Here is a 12,899-nt window from a genome sequence, read left to right on the forward strand (position 1 = left end):
GAAGGGTTAAGATAAATAAAAATGAATTTGGTAGAAAAATAATTCTAGGTGTGAAGATTTTTGGAGGTATTTTTTAAAATGTTTAAAACCTGGACTAGTGCAGAGGTTTTCTGATGGTGAAATATTTGTATTTTATGACCTCCGTGCTGTTGTAAAGTTGAACATCTGAAGTAATACTGCCAAAATTTCTTTGCCAACTAAGTATCTATAAAACATTACCCATAATCTCTATAACATTTTTTGGCCTAAGTTGTGTTTATAAATGGTTTCATTCTCATGTAAAAAATTTTGCCCTCAGATCAGGAAAAAAGTCTAGTGGCATACAACTTCAGGTATTAGCTACAATGATGAGCCTTTAACCTTCAAACATTTAAATTAAGAAGACTTAGAGTCTTTCCATTTGTTTAAAATATCAACAGAAAATGTCCTAGTCCTGAGCACACTGATTCCAAATCGCTGATTCAGAATCGATCATCTGGAAAATCTGTCCCAGAGAAAAACATACAGGAGGATATGGAAGGTAAACCTCCTTACAAGAAGCCGCTGTTGTGTGATGATAATGAAAAGAAGCCATCTAGGTAATTTTCTATCACTTTAAATTTAATTGGGAATGAGCTTAATTCTTTTACTATTAACAGCATATGTAAATCATGTCTATCATTTAGAGAATCTAAGATTTCACAAATTGATCTCCTGTATATGGTGTTTGTAAAAGTCGTAAAAACAGAGGAATTCTCCCAAATGCACTTCTCAAATTTTTGGGCGGGGGGGGGGGGGGCTAACTATCATAGAAATAATTTCTCCTTGCGTCATTCCATCCAAACTACAAGTATCTGAATGTATTTTATGTACTTAGGATACTTTCATACTTATGATAAGTCCAACTTTTCTATTAAGACTTAAACATGAGAATGTCACTATAACATTGCTTTTGTAATGGGCCAAATTTTTGGAAATTACTTTTTAAAAAGTTTTAGAGTCTAAACCAGAAAAGGTTTTGGGTTTGGCTTTATGAGGAAGATGGGGGTAAGGATGGGAGAGTAAAGATTTTTTTTATGGCATTCATGATTTCAGATATATTTATTATGAAGTTAAAATTCAGGTAACATCTGAGCTAATAACACTGAAATTTCTTCACTAGTTATTCCTTCTACATAATATGATCCAAAAGTCACTAAATAATATTATAGCAGATCCGTCTTGGTCCATGTAGAAAGACATTTATTTACCTGGATAGCAAAAGGACTTGACTATTAGGAAAGCTTATCCAAAAGGTTTCAAAATGTGGACACCACATAGACCATCAAAGAGAAACTCCAACTACCTCCCTTAGACATGTTTGCCTTTTTAGAAGGGATAACTGACAGTGGTTTGATTAAATTTTATACACACATATTTAGTGCCTACTACATGCAGAGCACGTTCTAATTGTTGAGTCAGATGCAAAAAATCAGTAAGATATGGCCCCTGCCCTTATGGAACTTAGAGTCTAGTAGGGGAACACAACACATACATAAGTAAATATACAGATTAGGGCAGGAAAAACCAGAGTACTGTACAGGATGCAAGAGAAAAAAAAGAAAATATCTGATTGGATAGATGGCATAGACTCAACGAAGGCTCCATGCTTGAAGTGTCATTTGGGGTAGGTCTAGAAAGATCTCTAGTATTTCAGTAGACAGAAATAGGGGGTAGGGAGATTACAGACATAGAATGAAATAAGCAAAGGTGTGGAGGTAGGAAAGTGTGGACTTTACACAGACACTAGAGTCATTTTGTTTGTCTGGAACATAGAACATGGGTTGGGTGTGAAAGTAGTGTGAAATGAGCTGACCAGATTAGGGAGGACCTTGAAAGCTAGGTGAAGGAGTTTGCATTTTTTTTGCTAGGTAACAGTTGAAAGTAGCTAGATTCAGAATTCTTTTTTCAGACTCGTGTTCTATCCATTCCAGTATTCTGTCTGTGACAGAGCTATACATGGTTGTGTTGTGGAATGACATGGTTATCTTCTTTTTTATTAACTTAAAAGTTTGAGTGGCCCCCAAAATTTTTATTTTGCTTTTATAGATATATCTTAGTAAACATTTAATTAATGCTTGTTGTCTATCTCCTCTTTATCTAAATAGCTTGTGAATCAGTTTATAATTTCTTATTGTGTCATCTCTTGAGAAAAAGACATAAACTTATTACGTATTCTATACAATAATACTTTCTTGAGATGATATGAAACATATTCTGGTATCTTTGCCAAGGATCCAAATTAAGTCACAAAGAGTTGGACATGACTGAAACAACTGAACAGGCAACACCAACAAATATTTTTCTTCAGGGAGTAAACTCTTATTCTAATGCAGTGAGATTTGGTCAATAATGCATATCTCTTCTCTTTGTACATACTGTTTGTAATTTATATTCAACAGATATTAATTTTGTAGACCTCAATCATATGATTCTCAGCCTTTGTCTTAACACATTCAAGAATCTTAATCCTTGTAATTTGTCCCTCTGGATCATTCTTAATTCCATTATATCTTTCCTGAGGTTTAGTAAGTGAAATTAAATGTTGTCACCAGTTTCTCCTGTGGTTTCCTTTATGTGAGGATTCCAGCCACTTATGTGGATTATATTCTATATGCCTATACATCCTATACAATTTTTATCATGTTTTCCAAAAAAAAAAAAAAAAAACTTCTCTCAAGAGGATCTACCCCATATCGGAGAAGCTTTATCCCTGCTCTTTTGATAGTTTGGGGGTTATCACTTTACTACTTGGAACATCTGGCAGCATGAAGCTGGGTCCTATGCTTTAGCTTTCTCTTAGCTGGAGATTTCTGCCTGTCTCTGCTGCTCTCATTAATTTCCATAACAATCATTGACTGCAAAGATGGATACACTAAGAGAGTGCTGATACTAAAGAACTGATGCTAGGGCCTTCCTTCTATTGATCACTTCCCATTTATTCTGCACATACCTTGTCTGTCCATAGGTGGTTTTTATTTATGTGGTCTGCTCATTAGACTACTTTGTATCCCTAGTACCTAGTATAGTGTCTGGCACATAGTAGCCACTTAATAAAAACCGATTTGTAGTATTGAGCGATTTCCCTGATACAGCCAAACCCAATCTCAATCCTATAGCCAGATAAGTATCCATTTGTAGGATTTGAGTCTAATTAGAATACATATAATAATGAGTCTTCATCCATTGGGGAAGCATAGCAAATGTAAGCTCCTGCTATGCTTATTGATTTTATTGACACATTTGACATCTTAATAGCAAAATACAACTTTGAGGCCTCTCATTTACACATAAAATGAGACAAGATTCTATTAATTCTCATAAAGCTTTTTATAGGGATCTTATGGAGGTCATTATTTGTTAATGTATTCTTGGCTAGCATTTAAAAGATTTTTTATTCTTTTAGAAACTCTCCCTTTTGGAAATGTCATTTAAACCCAGCTTTTAATATTATATTGCCCTAAACATAGATTTCTTCTGTATGTACAAAGTCAAATATACTGATTTCATTTTCCGAAGTGCCATTACTACTTCACATTGTACCTCAGGTTTACAGTTAGTAGATTATAAATATGACTATTGAGAATTGATAACTGTAAAGTACCTGCAAACCTGTTCTTCACAAAACCATTTTGTTGTCTTTTTGGTTTAATATCATAATACTAATAGCTAGAATTTATGTCATGCCCACTATGTAACAGGCATAGCGTGCTAAGTGCTTTACAAATATTATATAATTTAATCCTCACAACAAACCTAGAAGGTAAGTGATATTATCCTCATTTTACAGGTGAGGAAACTAAAGCAGACAGAGGTTAAGTGACTTGCCCAGGGTCACACAGCTGGTTTAGTGTCTGAGATTGAATTTAAACATGGGTCTTCCTAATGTCAAGCCCAGTACTCTATATATTATACTATTTAGCTGCTTCAGAGGCTCTAAGGAAAAAATCTGTTAAATTGATTATACGCCAGATTTTATGTGTACTTTTCCCCCATCTCCTACCATGGTGCCTTACACGTACTGGGTACTTATTAAATATTTGAAATGAATTAATTGCTTTTGACTGTTTGCTTGGCAAAACCGTGCCAGAGGCCATGCAATCAGTTCTTGCCATTTGTTACTATCTTTATTTCTATCATCTACAGAACTCTGGGTCATTTCCTAACTTTCCAAAGAGAACACTTGTTCTCCTTAACCTTGGGTTTCTCCTTGTGGGTCAGTAAATTTGAATGACTATGTCCTTACTGTAAGGCAATATACTGGTCATAACTTTTTTTATCACTGTCTCTAAATTGGACACCAGTGAAGGTGTCACTAAGGCTAACACTAAGGCCTAAAAGGGAACTAAAATATATAATGTTAATAATAAATACGTTATAATGTCTCTCTTATGAATGATAAAACAGAATAGCCCTTTAGCCTGTGCACATCCTAGGCTACTCACCGCCCTTTGCCTTTACCATTATCTAAGAATCCAAGCAGGAAATGAGCCGCTATAAATATTTTTATACATATGTGTCCTATTTCTCTTTCTTCAACGCATTTCAAATACAGATGTACTATTGGTTATGCTTTGTTAAATGGTATGCAGCATTAATATAACCTGATATTTTTTGAAGGCAGTTGTGTGACCAATTTTTTTTCCAAATTACTGATAGAATCATGAATTATTTGCCAATTAGTTCGTCAAGCATTCTAGATATTTTAAATGCATTAAATTGCTGATGATCTCCAAATTTCACAGGATTTAATGACTTTTAACTAAGTGATGAATTAATTAGTTGCTGACAGTGATTCCTTCTTCTGGTTGTTCTTTTCTTGTCCTTTGCATCTTTGTGACGTGATCACCAGGAGGCGAGGTACTACAGCTTCCATGGGTGAAGGCATGGCCAGCTTCTTCCTTTACCTTCCTTTTCCCTATTCCTGGCCCTGTTCTCTTTTTGGTGCGAATATTCCCTTTGTTTATTCATTCACATGTTGGGTTTATGTCAGAGAAACATATAATCCCTAAAAAAAAGTTTATCTCCTCACATTATTTAATTTCTTTATAGGCTCTTTTACTGAGAGGAAAAACCTACACATCATTTTGGGGTAGAATACTAATACCTTATATTTGCATAGCACTTTATAATTTTCATAGTATTTTCATGTTATTTTATTTCATTTTCGTTTGAGGAAGTCATGGTAGATATTATCTCCACTTTACAGATAAGAAAATTGAAGACTGAAAGAGGTAAAATGATTTGCTTAAAGTAGCCTAGCAAGCCAAAGAGCATCATCTTCCCTTTCTCATGGAAGAGCTCCAGTTCTGTTCGAGGGGGAGGAGGTACCATGTGATTCTGTTTCCCTCTCTCATAGTTTTCTTTTGGTGGGGGAGGGGAGGCACTTGGGGGCAAGTGACTATCTGAGGCCAGTTTTGAACCTGGGTCCTCCTGCCACCAGGCTGGTGTGCTCATAATAGTTTTCCAATTCCCACCCTTACCCAGCTCTTCATTCTCTAGGGATTTTAGTAAAAAAAGGGCACTACTACTATGCACCTACAGTGGATTTTAGTTTTGATCTTGCCAGATTCAAAACTTGGTGCTTAATTCTACATTTTTTCTCCTCCCAAACATAGCCAGGCCCTAATAATGTTAAACACCTTTTGAGATTGAGTTTTTTGTTGAGTAGCATAAACAGTATAAAAATTTCATGTAATGTGAGGATTATTGAAGCTTTCTACTTAATTAAAAAGCGATTAAATCCTATGAAATTTAGAGATTGTCAGCAATTTAATTCATTAAAGTATCTAGAATACTTGATATAAAAATGAAAATTAATTGGCTACTAATTCATGTTTCTACAAGTAATTTGAAAACAAAACAAAAAGTATAGTTACACAACCACCTTCAAAAAATACTAGCCTATGTTAAGCTGTGTGTACCCTTTGATACAATGTTACCATTACATCTGTATTCCAAATATGCCAGAGAAAGAGGTACAGGACATATACGTACAACAATATTTTTAGCACCTCTTTTTGTGGTGGCAAAAAATTGGAAACAGGGGGAGTTTCCATGGAGTAGGGAATGGCTGAACAAGTTGTGGTATGTAAATATGATGGAACACTATTATTCTATAAGAAATGATGAAGGAAATGATTTCTGAAAAACCTGAGAAGACTTGTATGAAGTGGTGCAGAATGAAATGAGAAGAACTTACACTATAACAATACTGTAAGGGCAAATGATTTTGAAAGACTTGGGAACTCTGATCAGTACAATGCCCAAACACAGTTCTAAATGATTCAAGATAAAACATGTGTCCTGCAGACAGAGAAGTAGAGGGCTCAGAGTACCGACTGAGATGCAACCTTTTTTTAGACATGGCCAATTCAGGAATTTGTTTGGCTTGACTATACAATTTTGAGATGGTTTATGTGTGTTTGTTTCTTTGCCTTCACAGTGGAGGTGAGAGGAAGGAGAGAAGACAGATCTTTATGGAAAAAAAATAAAATTTAATTTAAAAAAATCAGGCTCTTTTGAGGGATGTTGATAACCTGACCCAGAGGATCAACTGATATATTTAGCAAGTAGTAAACCCTATCAGTTGTGTAATTAATTATGTGCCACCTGTGTGATCTGGAGCTTAGCAGAAAAGGCTAATCCTGGGGCCAGGAGGGTGGAGCCCAGTTAACTACTCAGACTTGCTCCGCAGGTGGGTCTGGAAGAAGTAAAATCCCCATGGCTACTCCACAGCCATTCATTTATCTAGTTAACCAACTATATTCATCAGTTATTTCTGTCCTGCCGTGTCAGTACTCAGCCGACTGACCTCATGTAGAATTGCTTTGCAACAATCTGATACCATTGGTAAATCTTGTCCATTCTGCCAGTCACAGACGTAACACTGTCTTCATTCGCAGCATGAGCACCCTCTTCCAACGCTTCTTTCTTTCTCCTTGGACTATTGCAACAGTTGAGTAAATGTTAACCTGCCTACCATCTTTATCTTCATATACCCTGAGCCATCTTTCCAGTACATCACTACTCAGAAACCTTCAGTGTCTACACCTCTTGTTTTTCAAATAATAAACAGATGGCTCATCTTATCATTTAAGATTATTAACAGGCTGGTTCCAGCTCAGATTTTCTACCTGATTTTGCACTGTTCCCTAGTTTACTTAGTTTTGGTTTCAGCTTTACTGGCCTATCTTATCCATCCCACTCATTTGTCCAGTAAGGAATCTGAGGTTCAGACAAGTAGTGACTTCTCTAAAGCTTTCCAAGGGGACTCTGAGAGCCAGAACTTAAACCTCCACCCTGTGACGCCCACTCTGAGAAGTGTGTATTCTTCATCTCTTCTGAGTGGAGCCAGACCTCATTGAGGAGGCTCTGCCTGGCCTGTTCTAATCTACACCATCACCAACCATAGAAGCCTCTGGAGGCTCTTCCATCTAGGGATCCCTACTCCTTTTGGGCCTTGAACTAGTATTGCCCATGGCAGCTGGAGCCTAGATTGCCATGACCTTTGTGGTCTTTTTCTTGAACTCTTCATGAGCTTGATGAATCACCATAACCAGTGTCAGATGAAATAGTGTTTCTTTATTTTTTTTTTTTGCCTGTAGAGACATAAAAAAAAATAAGCTGTGCCAACTCCTTCATTATGTGTCATTTTGAGGAAATCTGAGAGTGCATTTTTTTCACATTAAATTTTCTTTTTAAATTTTCTACTTAATCATCAACAAACAGAACTATTTTAGTCATAATAATTATAATCACAGAGATTTTTAGTGTGATTCAAGGTTTGTGAGTAGTTTACATATGTTATCTCTTTTGACCCTTTGAAGTTGATGCTATTATCTCCATTTTGCAGATGAGGAAACCGAGGCAGACAGGGGCTAAGTGATTTCTCCAGGGTCAGACAGCTAGTAACTGTCCAAGTCTGGATTTTAATTCAGGTCTTCTGGCGTCAGTTCCAACATTACCCACTACACCAAAATGCAGAGAAGAACAAGAAAAGACTATAAAAACCTATAAACTAGTGTTACATGTGGATTTTTTAAAAGCATGTATTAAATTTAACGAGGTAATAGAATTTTCTATGAACTGTTTTTCCATTCAGCTGAAAAGCTATATCTTCTTATTTCATTTTTAGTGAAGATGTTAGTATTCACATGGTTTTATTCCTCCAGTATCCAGTATTTATAACTGGGCAAAGCTTTCATAATTAGAAGACTAAAAGTTAAATTAATTTTTATGAAAATGAATATTTATGAAAACTGTTACCCTTCATAACTTCTGTCAATTTTTGTACCGCTATCACTGCAGAATTACAAGGGCCACATACTATTTGTCATTTGTATTATTTCATGGGTTATCATAACCAAAAAATTAATCACCTAGAGGCCAGCCTTTTGGTGATGAGCACACTCCACATTTAGTTAAGATGGCCCTCATCTATCAGACTGTCTGCCACTGGGACAGTACTCAAAAGCCAGTCTGTCTAGGGTTTGTGCTCTTTAGGAACTCAGTCATTTTCGTTCTCTATTGGGCACCATAATGGTCTTTTTTGAAGGTTCTTCTGCATGGTAAATTTTTTTGCCTCATTTTGTTGAAATACACAAAAATCGAGGTAAACACATAATTATAGGTACATGGAAGTGTTTACTTAAAACTAATAGTGGGGAAAAGGCTGCATTTGGTGCAGAAGGACTTCAACAGAAACACCCACTCTACCATTTAGCGCCTGTGTAATTTGAGGGCAAGTCACTTCCACTTTGAAAACTTTAAAGAAATTTTAGTTATCGTTATGATTACTTTTGGATGGTTCTGACACCTCCTATTTCAGCAAGTCCTTTTTCCTCACTGAATCTGTTTCCTCATCTGTAAAATAAAAGAATTGGACTAGAAAACTTCTGAAGTCTCTTCAGACTCTAATCTATGGGCTTTAGAGCTCAATTGAAATTAATCAAAGCACATTTTAAATTTAAGGTCGCTCTAAGAGGTGTGCTGAAAGAATTGTCTATGGCAAATAGGAATTAATTTGTTACTTTTGAACCGCATCCTGATTTCTGTTGATTTCTTATCAGACTGTCATGTGTAAAATCCTTAAATATTTCATCTGTTGAAATTCTGAATCAAATTGGTACATTTTGAGTGTAGCAGTTATAATCTCAATTTGAGTTTTAAAACTCCCAGCTCTGGTGCCACCTGCTGTGACACCAAGGCAACCATTCAAAGTGAAGAGGAAAAGGGCTTGAATTATTGTATGTGTCTGTTTAGTTGTTGGAACAATATTGTAGCAGAGATCTTATTTTATTTCTCTGAACACTATTAATTTCATACTCAAGGGACTCTTTTAAATGCTAAAAAAGCAGTATCATCTGTCTCTTTAAAACAAGTGTTTTGTTCTCAGTGCTCTGGCCTTCTTATGAAAGATACATTCATGACCTAAATCTCATTTCTTGTGTTAGTTTTTCTAATTGGTTCACAGGGTTAATTATATAAGTGCACCCTGAAAATTCTCTTTGGTATCTTGATGATATCAAAATAGTTAACATTTCACGTATTTTACACTTCATTAACAAACTAGGCATTAATAAGCAAACTTAATAATTTTGTAATTGTCAGCATCATAAAGCAATCTTTGACCAGACAATACAGTAGTGAACATTTTTCATAATTTTATGATCTCTAAGGTCCCTTCTAGCTCTGAAACTCTGTTATCTTGTGATCCTAGTGATTTTAAAACCATAAACATTTAGCAATAAGTAAAACTGTTTTTATACTTCATCTTAAAGGACATTCATTTTTAAAACATTCTTTGAATGGTAACCATAGAAATAAAATTCAAACCTCATTGGCCACAATTCCTGCTTCCTCGCTATCCCTTTCTGCCATTTCTTTCCTATAAATTACTTTTATACTAAAGTGCAGGGATTTAAAAATAAGAATAACCAAATTGCTCATAGACAGAGCAAGGACTCCTTGTCACCCCCTGTTCCCCAAACTAGTACTTTTATTCTAGCTGTCAATTCACAGGCAATATGCCTTTCTGTTAATTACTCATTTGGCTGTTGTTTCAGTTCTGAGCTTCAACAAATCCAAACCAAGTTGTTGTGGCAGAGAATTTTCAACCACATCCCCAGCCAAAATAAAATTTAAGAAAACAACTCCTGGGTTAGCCTTGTGTACCTGAGATATGAAAGGAAGTGCTGGCGGTTAGAGTGACATGCCCTGAGTCCAGAGGCTGCCTCTGCAAATTCAACACACCATTATTTTCTTTTGAGCTTAAATGCCTCTGAACTTTGTCACCTATCCATCTAGGTGATACTTTTTGGCACCTGCTAGTTAGGTTTTGAAAAGAGAGAATGGCCCAGAAAGATTGAGAGGACTTCAGAAATTAAAGTAGAAGACAATAAAGCCAAAAAATAATAATCTTGATGATGAAGAAAATAGGGAGCCATCTTAAAAAAAGTGATGATTTTTTTAAAAGAGGCTATTATTTTTTAAAGACTGCTATTTTTAAAAAGGTATTTACCACAGGTAGAAAGAAAGGCACATAGCCAAGGATGAATATAAATCAGAGACTTTCAAATGGATCAGTGTCCTCCCCAAACAGAAGAATGTTTGAGAGGCGTGTGTGTGTATGTGTGTGTATGTTTATGTGTATGCATATATGTGTATGTGTGTATGTTTGTGTGTATATGCATGTATGTTTGTGTGTGCATGTGTGTATGTGTATGTGTGTATGTTTTAATCCAAGATCTTAGTTTCTTTTCTTCTTTCAGCCTTTTGCCTTATGCCACAATTATTACCCTGTAACTCATGTCCCCTGTTGAATCCTTCCTCGTTACTGCGACAGTGACGCCCAACGTCTAAGCAAAGTCAGTTGACAGAGCAAGCACATATTACAGAGTATAGTTCATTCCTCCTCTGTGGTCCTGGGGTCAAATTTCTAGAGCTGGAAGGGACCTCAAAGGCAATCTCGTCCTGCCCTCTGCTTGTACCAAAGAGGACACAATGCTGAGACGAGGGAGTGGTGTTTCCTCCTCAGTTTTCCAGGACTGAGGTTGTCCCTCACAGAGCATCGTTATTGTTTCAGTGGGGTTACTATAATAACCCCATGTGTGTATATTGCACAAGGCATCTCTTCAAGATACTAGTGGCTTATTTTCTCTCAATTCTTCATATTTATTATTTTTTGTGGCGTAGTCATACTATTATGTTGTTGTTCCCTTGTTTTTCAGTTGAGTCTGCCTCTTCATGACCCCACTTGGAGTTTTCTTGACAAGGATACTGGAGTGGTTTGCCATTTCCTTCTCCAGCTCATTTTACAGAAGAGGAAACTGAAGCCAGCAGGGTTAAGTGGCTTGTCCCGGGTCACAGAGCTAGTGTCTAAAGCCAGATATGAACTCAGGAAGATGACTCTTTCTGACTCTAGGCCTGCACTTTATTCACTGTACCACTTAGCTGCCTCTTTCTTATATTAATATACCACAATTCAGGCCCACTTGATCGGCACCTGTTTTAGTGCTGGGAATGTTTAAAGTTTCAGCTGAAACTCTTTAAACATGCTAAGTATAATAAAAATATGTGTAGAGAATTTTACTTGCCTCTGACTTAAGTTTCCTCATCTATAAATGGTGGTAATAATAGCATCTGGAGTCAGGAAGACTCATCTCCATGAGTTCAAATCTGGCCTCAGACACTACTAGCTTTGTGATCCTGGGCAAATCACTTAACTCTGTTGACTTCTGTTTCCTCATCTGTAAAATGAGCTAGAGAATGAAATGGCAAACAATTCCAGTATCTTTGCCAAGAAATAGGGTCATAAATAGTCAGATACGACTGAAACTACTCAACAGCAATATCGAAGACCATAAAGCACTATAAATCCTGGCTATTATTATTGTTGTTGACATAATTACAATTCAATATTCAATAAAAATTCCATAAACTTTTGCTAAGTGCCTACTATCTACCAGGCAGTGTACTAAGTGCTGGCGACATAACTAAGAAAAAGACAGTCCCTGTCCTCAAGAAGCTTGCAGTGTAACAGGAAAAGACAACCTACAAAAGGTAGCCAGAAATGAGGGGGTGGGACATTGTGTGGGGGGTGGGGGTTCAGAAGACACTAGGGAGGGCATCTTGTTCCTTTGAATTGAAACCAGGCAGAACTGCAGGTGATTTGTTATTGTGCTTTGTTCTTCTTGTTTTTATTGTTAATAATAAATGTGTATTTCAAACAATTAGAAAATCAAGCCAAATAGTATTATGCCAACAGAGGAGAAACATCCAAACTACTATTTGCTTTTGCCTGTTCTAACATGGGAAATTTCATCTTCAAATGGAATATAGTTTAAGAGAAAGTTGAAATCCAGGATAAGGGGATATTAAGAGAGAACTCTAAATGAATTTAAAACTCCCAAGGTAATCTGAGAACTTGCAGATGTGCTCACAGTACCACTGAGTGAGTATTGAGTATTGAGTATTGAGTGAGTATTGAGAAAAAGTTTGAAATTGGAGAGAGTCCAGAAGACTGTGAGACCCAGGGAACTTAAAGGACTTACCTAAGGTTGCCTAAGTAGGAATGTCCATGAGTAGGAGTTGACCTGACCCTGGATCTGGTGTTCTTTTAACCACAGACTCTCTCGGCATTAGTTTACTCATCTTTGAAATGTGATTTTGAAGCAGGGAGACCGATTAGGAAGCTTTTTGCAGTAGTCCAGCGGACAGTGATAGAAATCCAGAGTGGTGGCACCTATGTGTGTTGAGAGACATTCTACAAGTAGAATGAGTGAGAGCTGGTAACCAAGGAGCTGTTGTGGGGTAAGGGAAAAGGGAAGAGTTAAGATTGCCAACCTTGGAATTTTTGGGGAAAGACAATGAATTCCATT

The 12,899-nt window shown here is 36.4% G+C and overlaps 1 protein-coding gene across 6 annotated transcripts in view; it reads left to right on the forward strand.

Annotated features, from left to right (window-relative positions):
* L3MBTL3 (L3MBTL histone methyl-lysine binding protein 3) overlaps positions 1-12,899 on the forward strand; it is a 153,321-nt gene that overhangs the window by 112,038 nt on the left and 28,384 nt on the right. For all 6 annotated transcript variants that reach the window (XM_072643302.1, XM_072643307.1, XM_072643303.1 and 3 more), the window contains one exon: positions 420-578. In XM_072643302.1, coding sequence (XP_072499403.1) covers positions 420-578 — 159 coding nt within the window. The remainder of the gene's footprint in view (positions 1-419; positions 579-12,899) is intronic.

This window comes from Notamacropus eugenii, chromosome 2 (genome assembly GCF_028372415.1).
Source record: "Notamacropus eugenii isolate mMacEug1 chromosome 2, mMacEug1.pri_v2, whole genome shotgun sequence".
NCBI lineage: Eukaryota > Metazoa > Chordata > Mammalia > Diprotodontia > Macropodidae > Notamacropus > Notamacropus eugenii.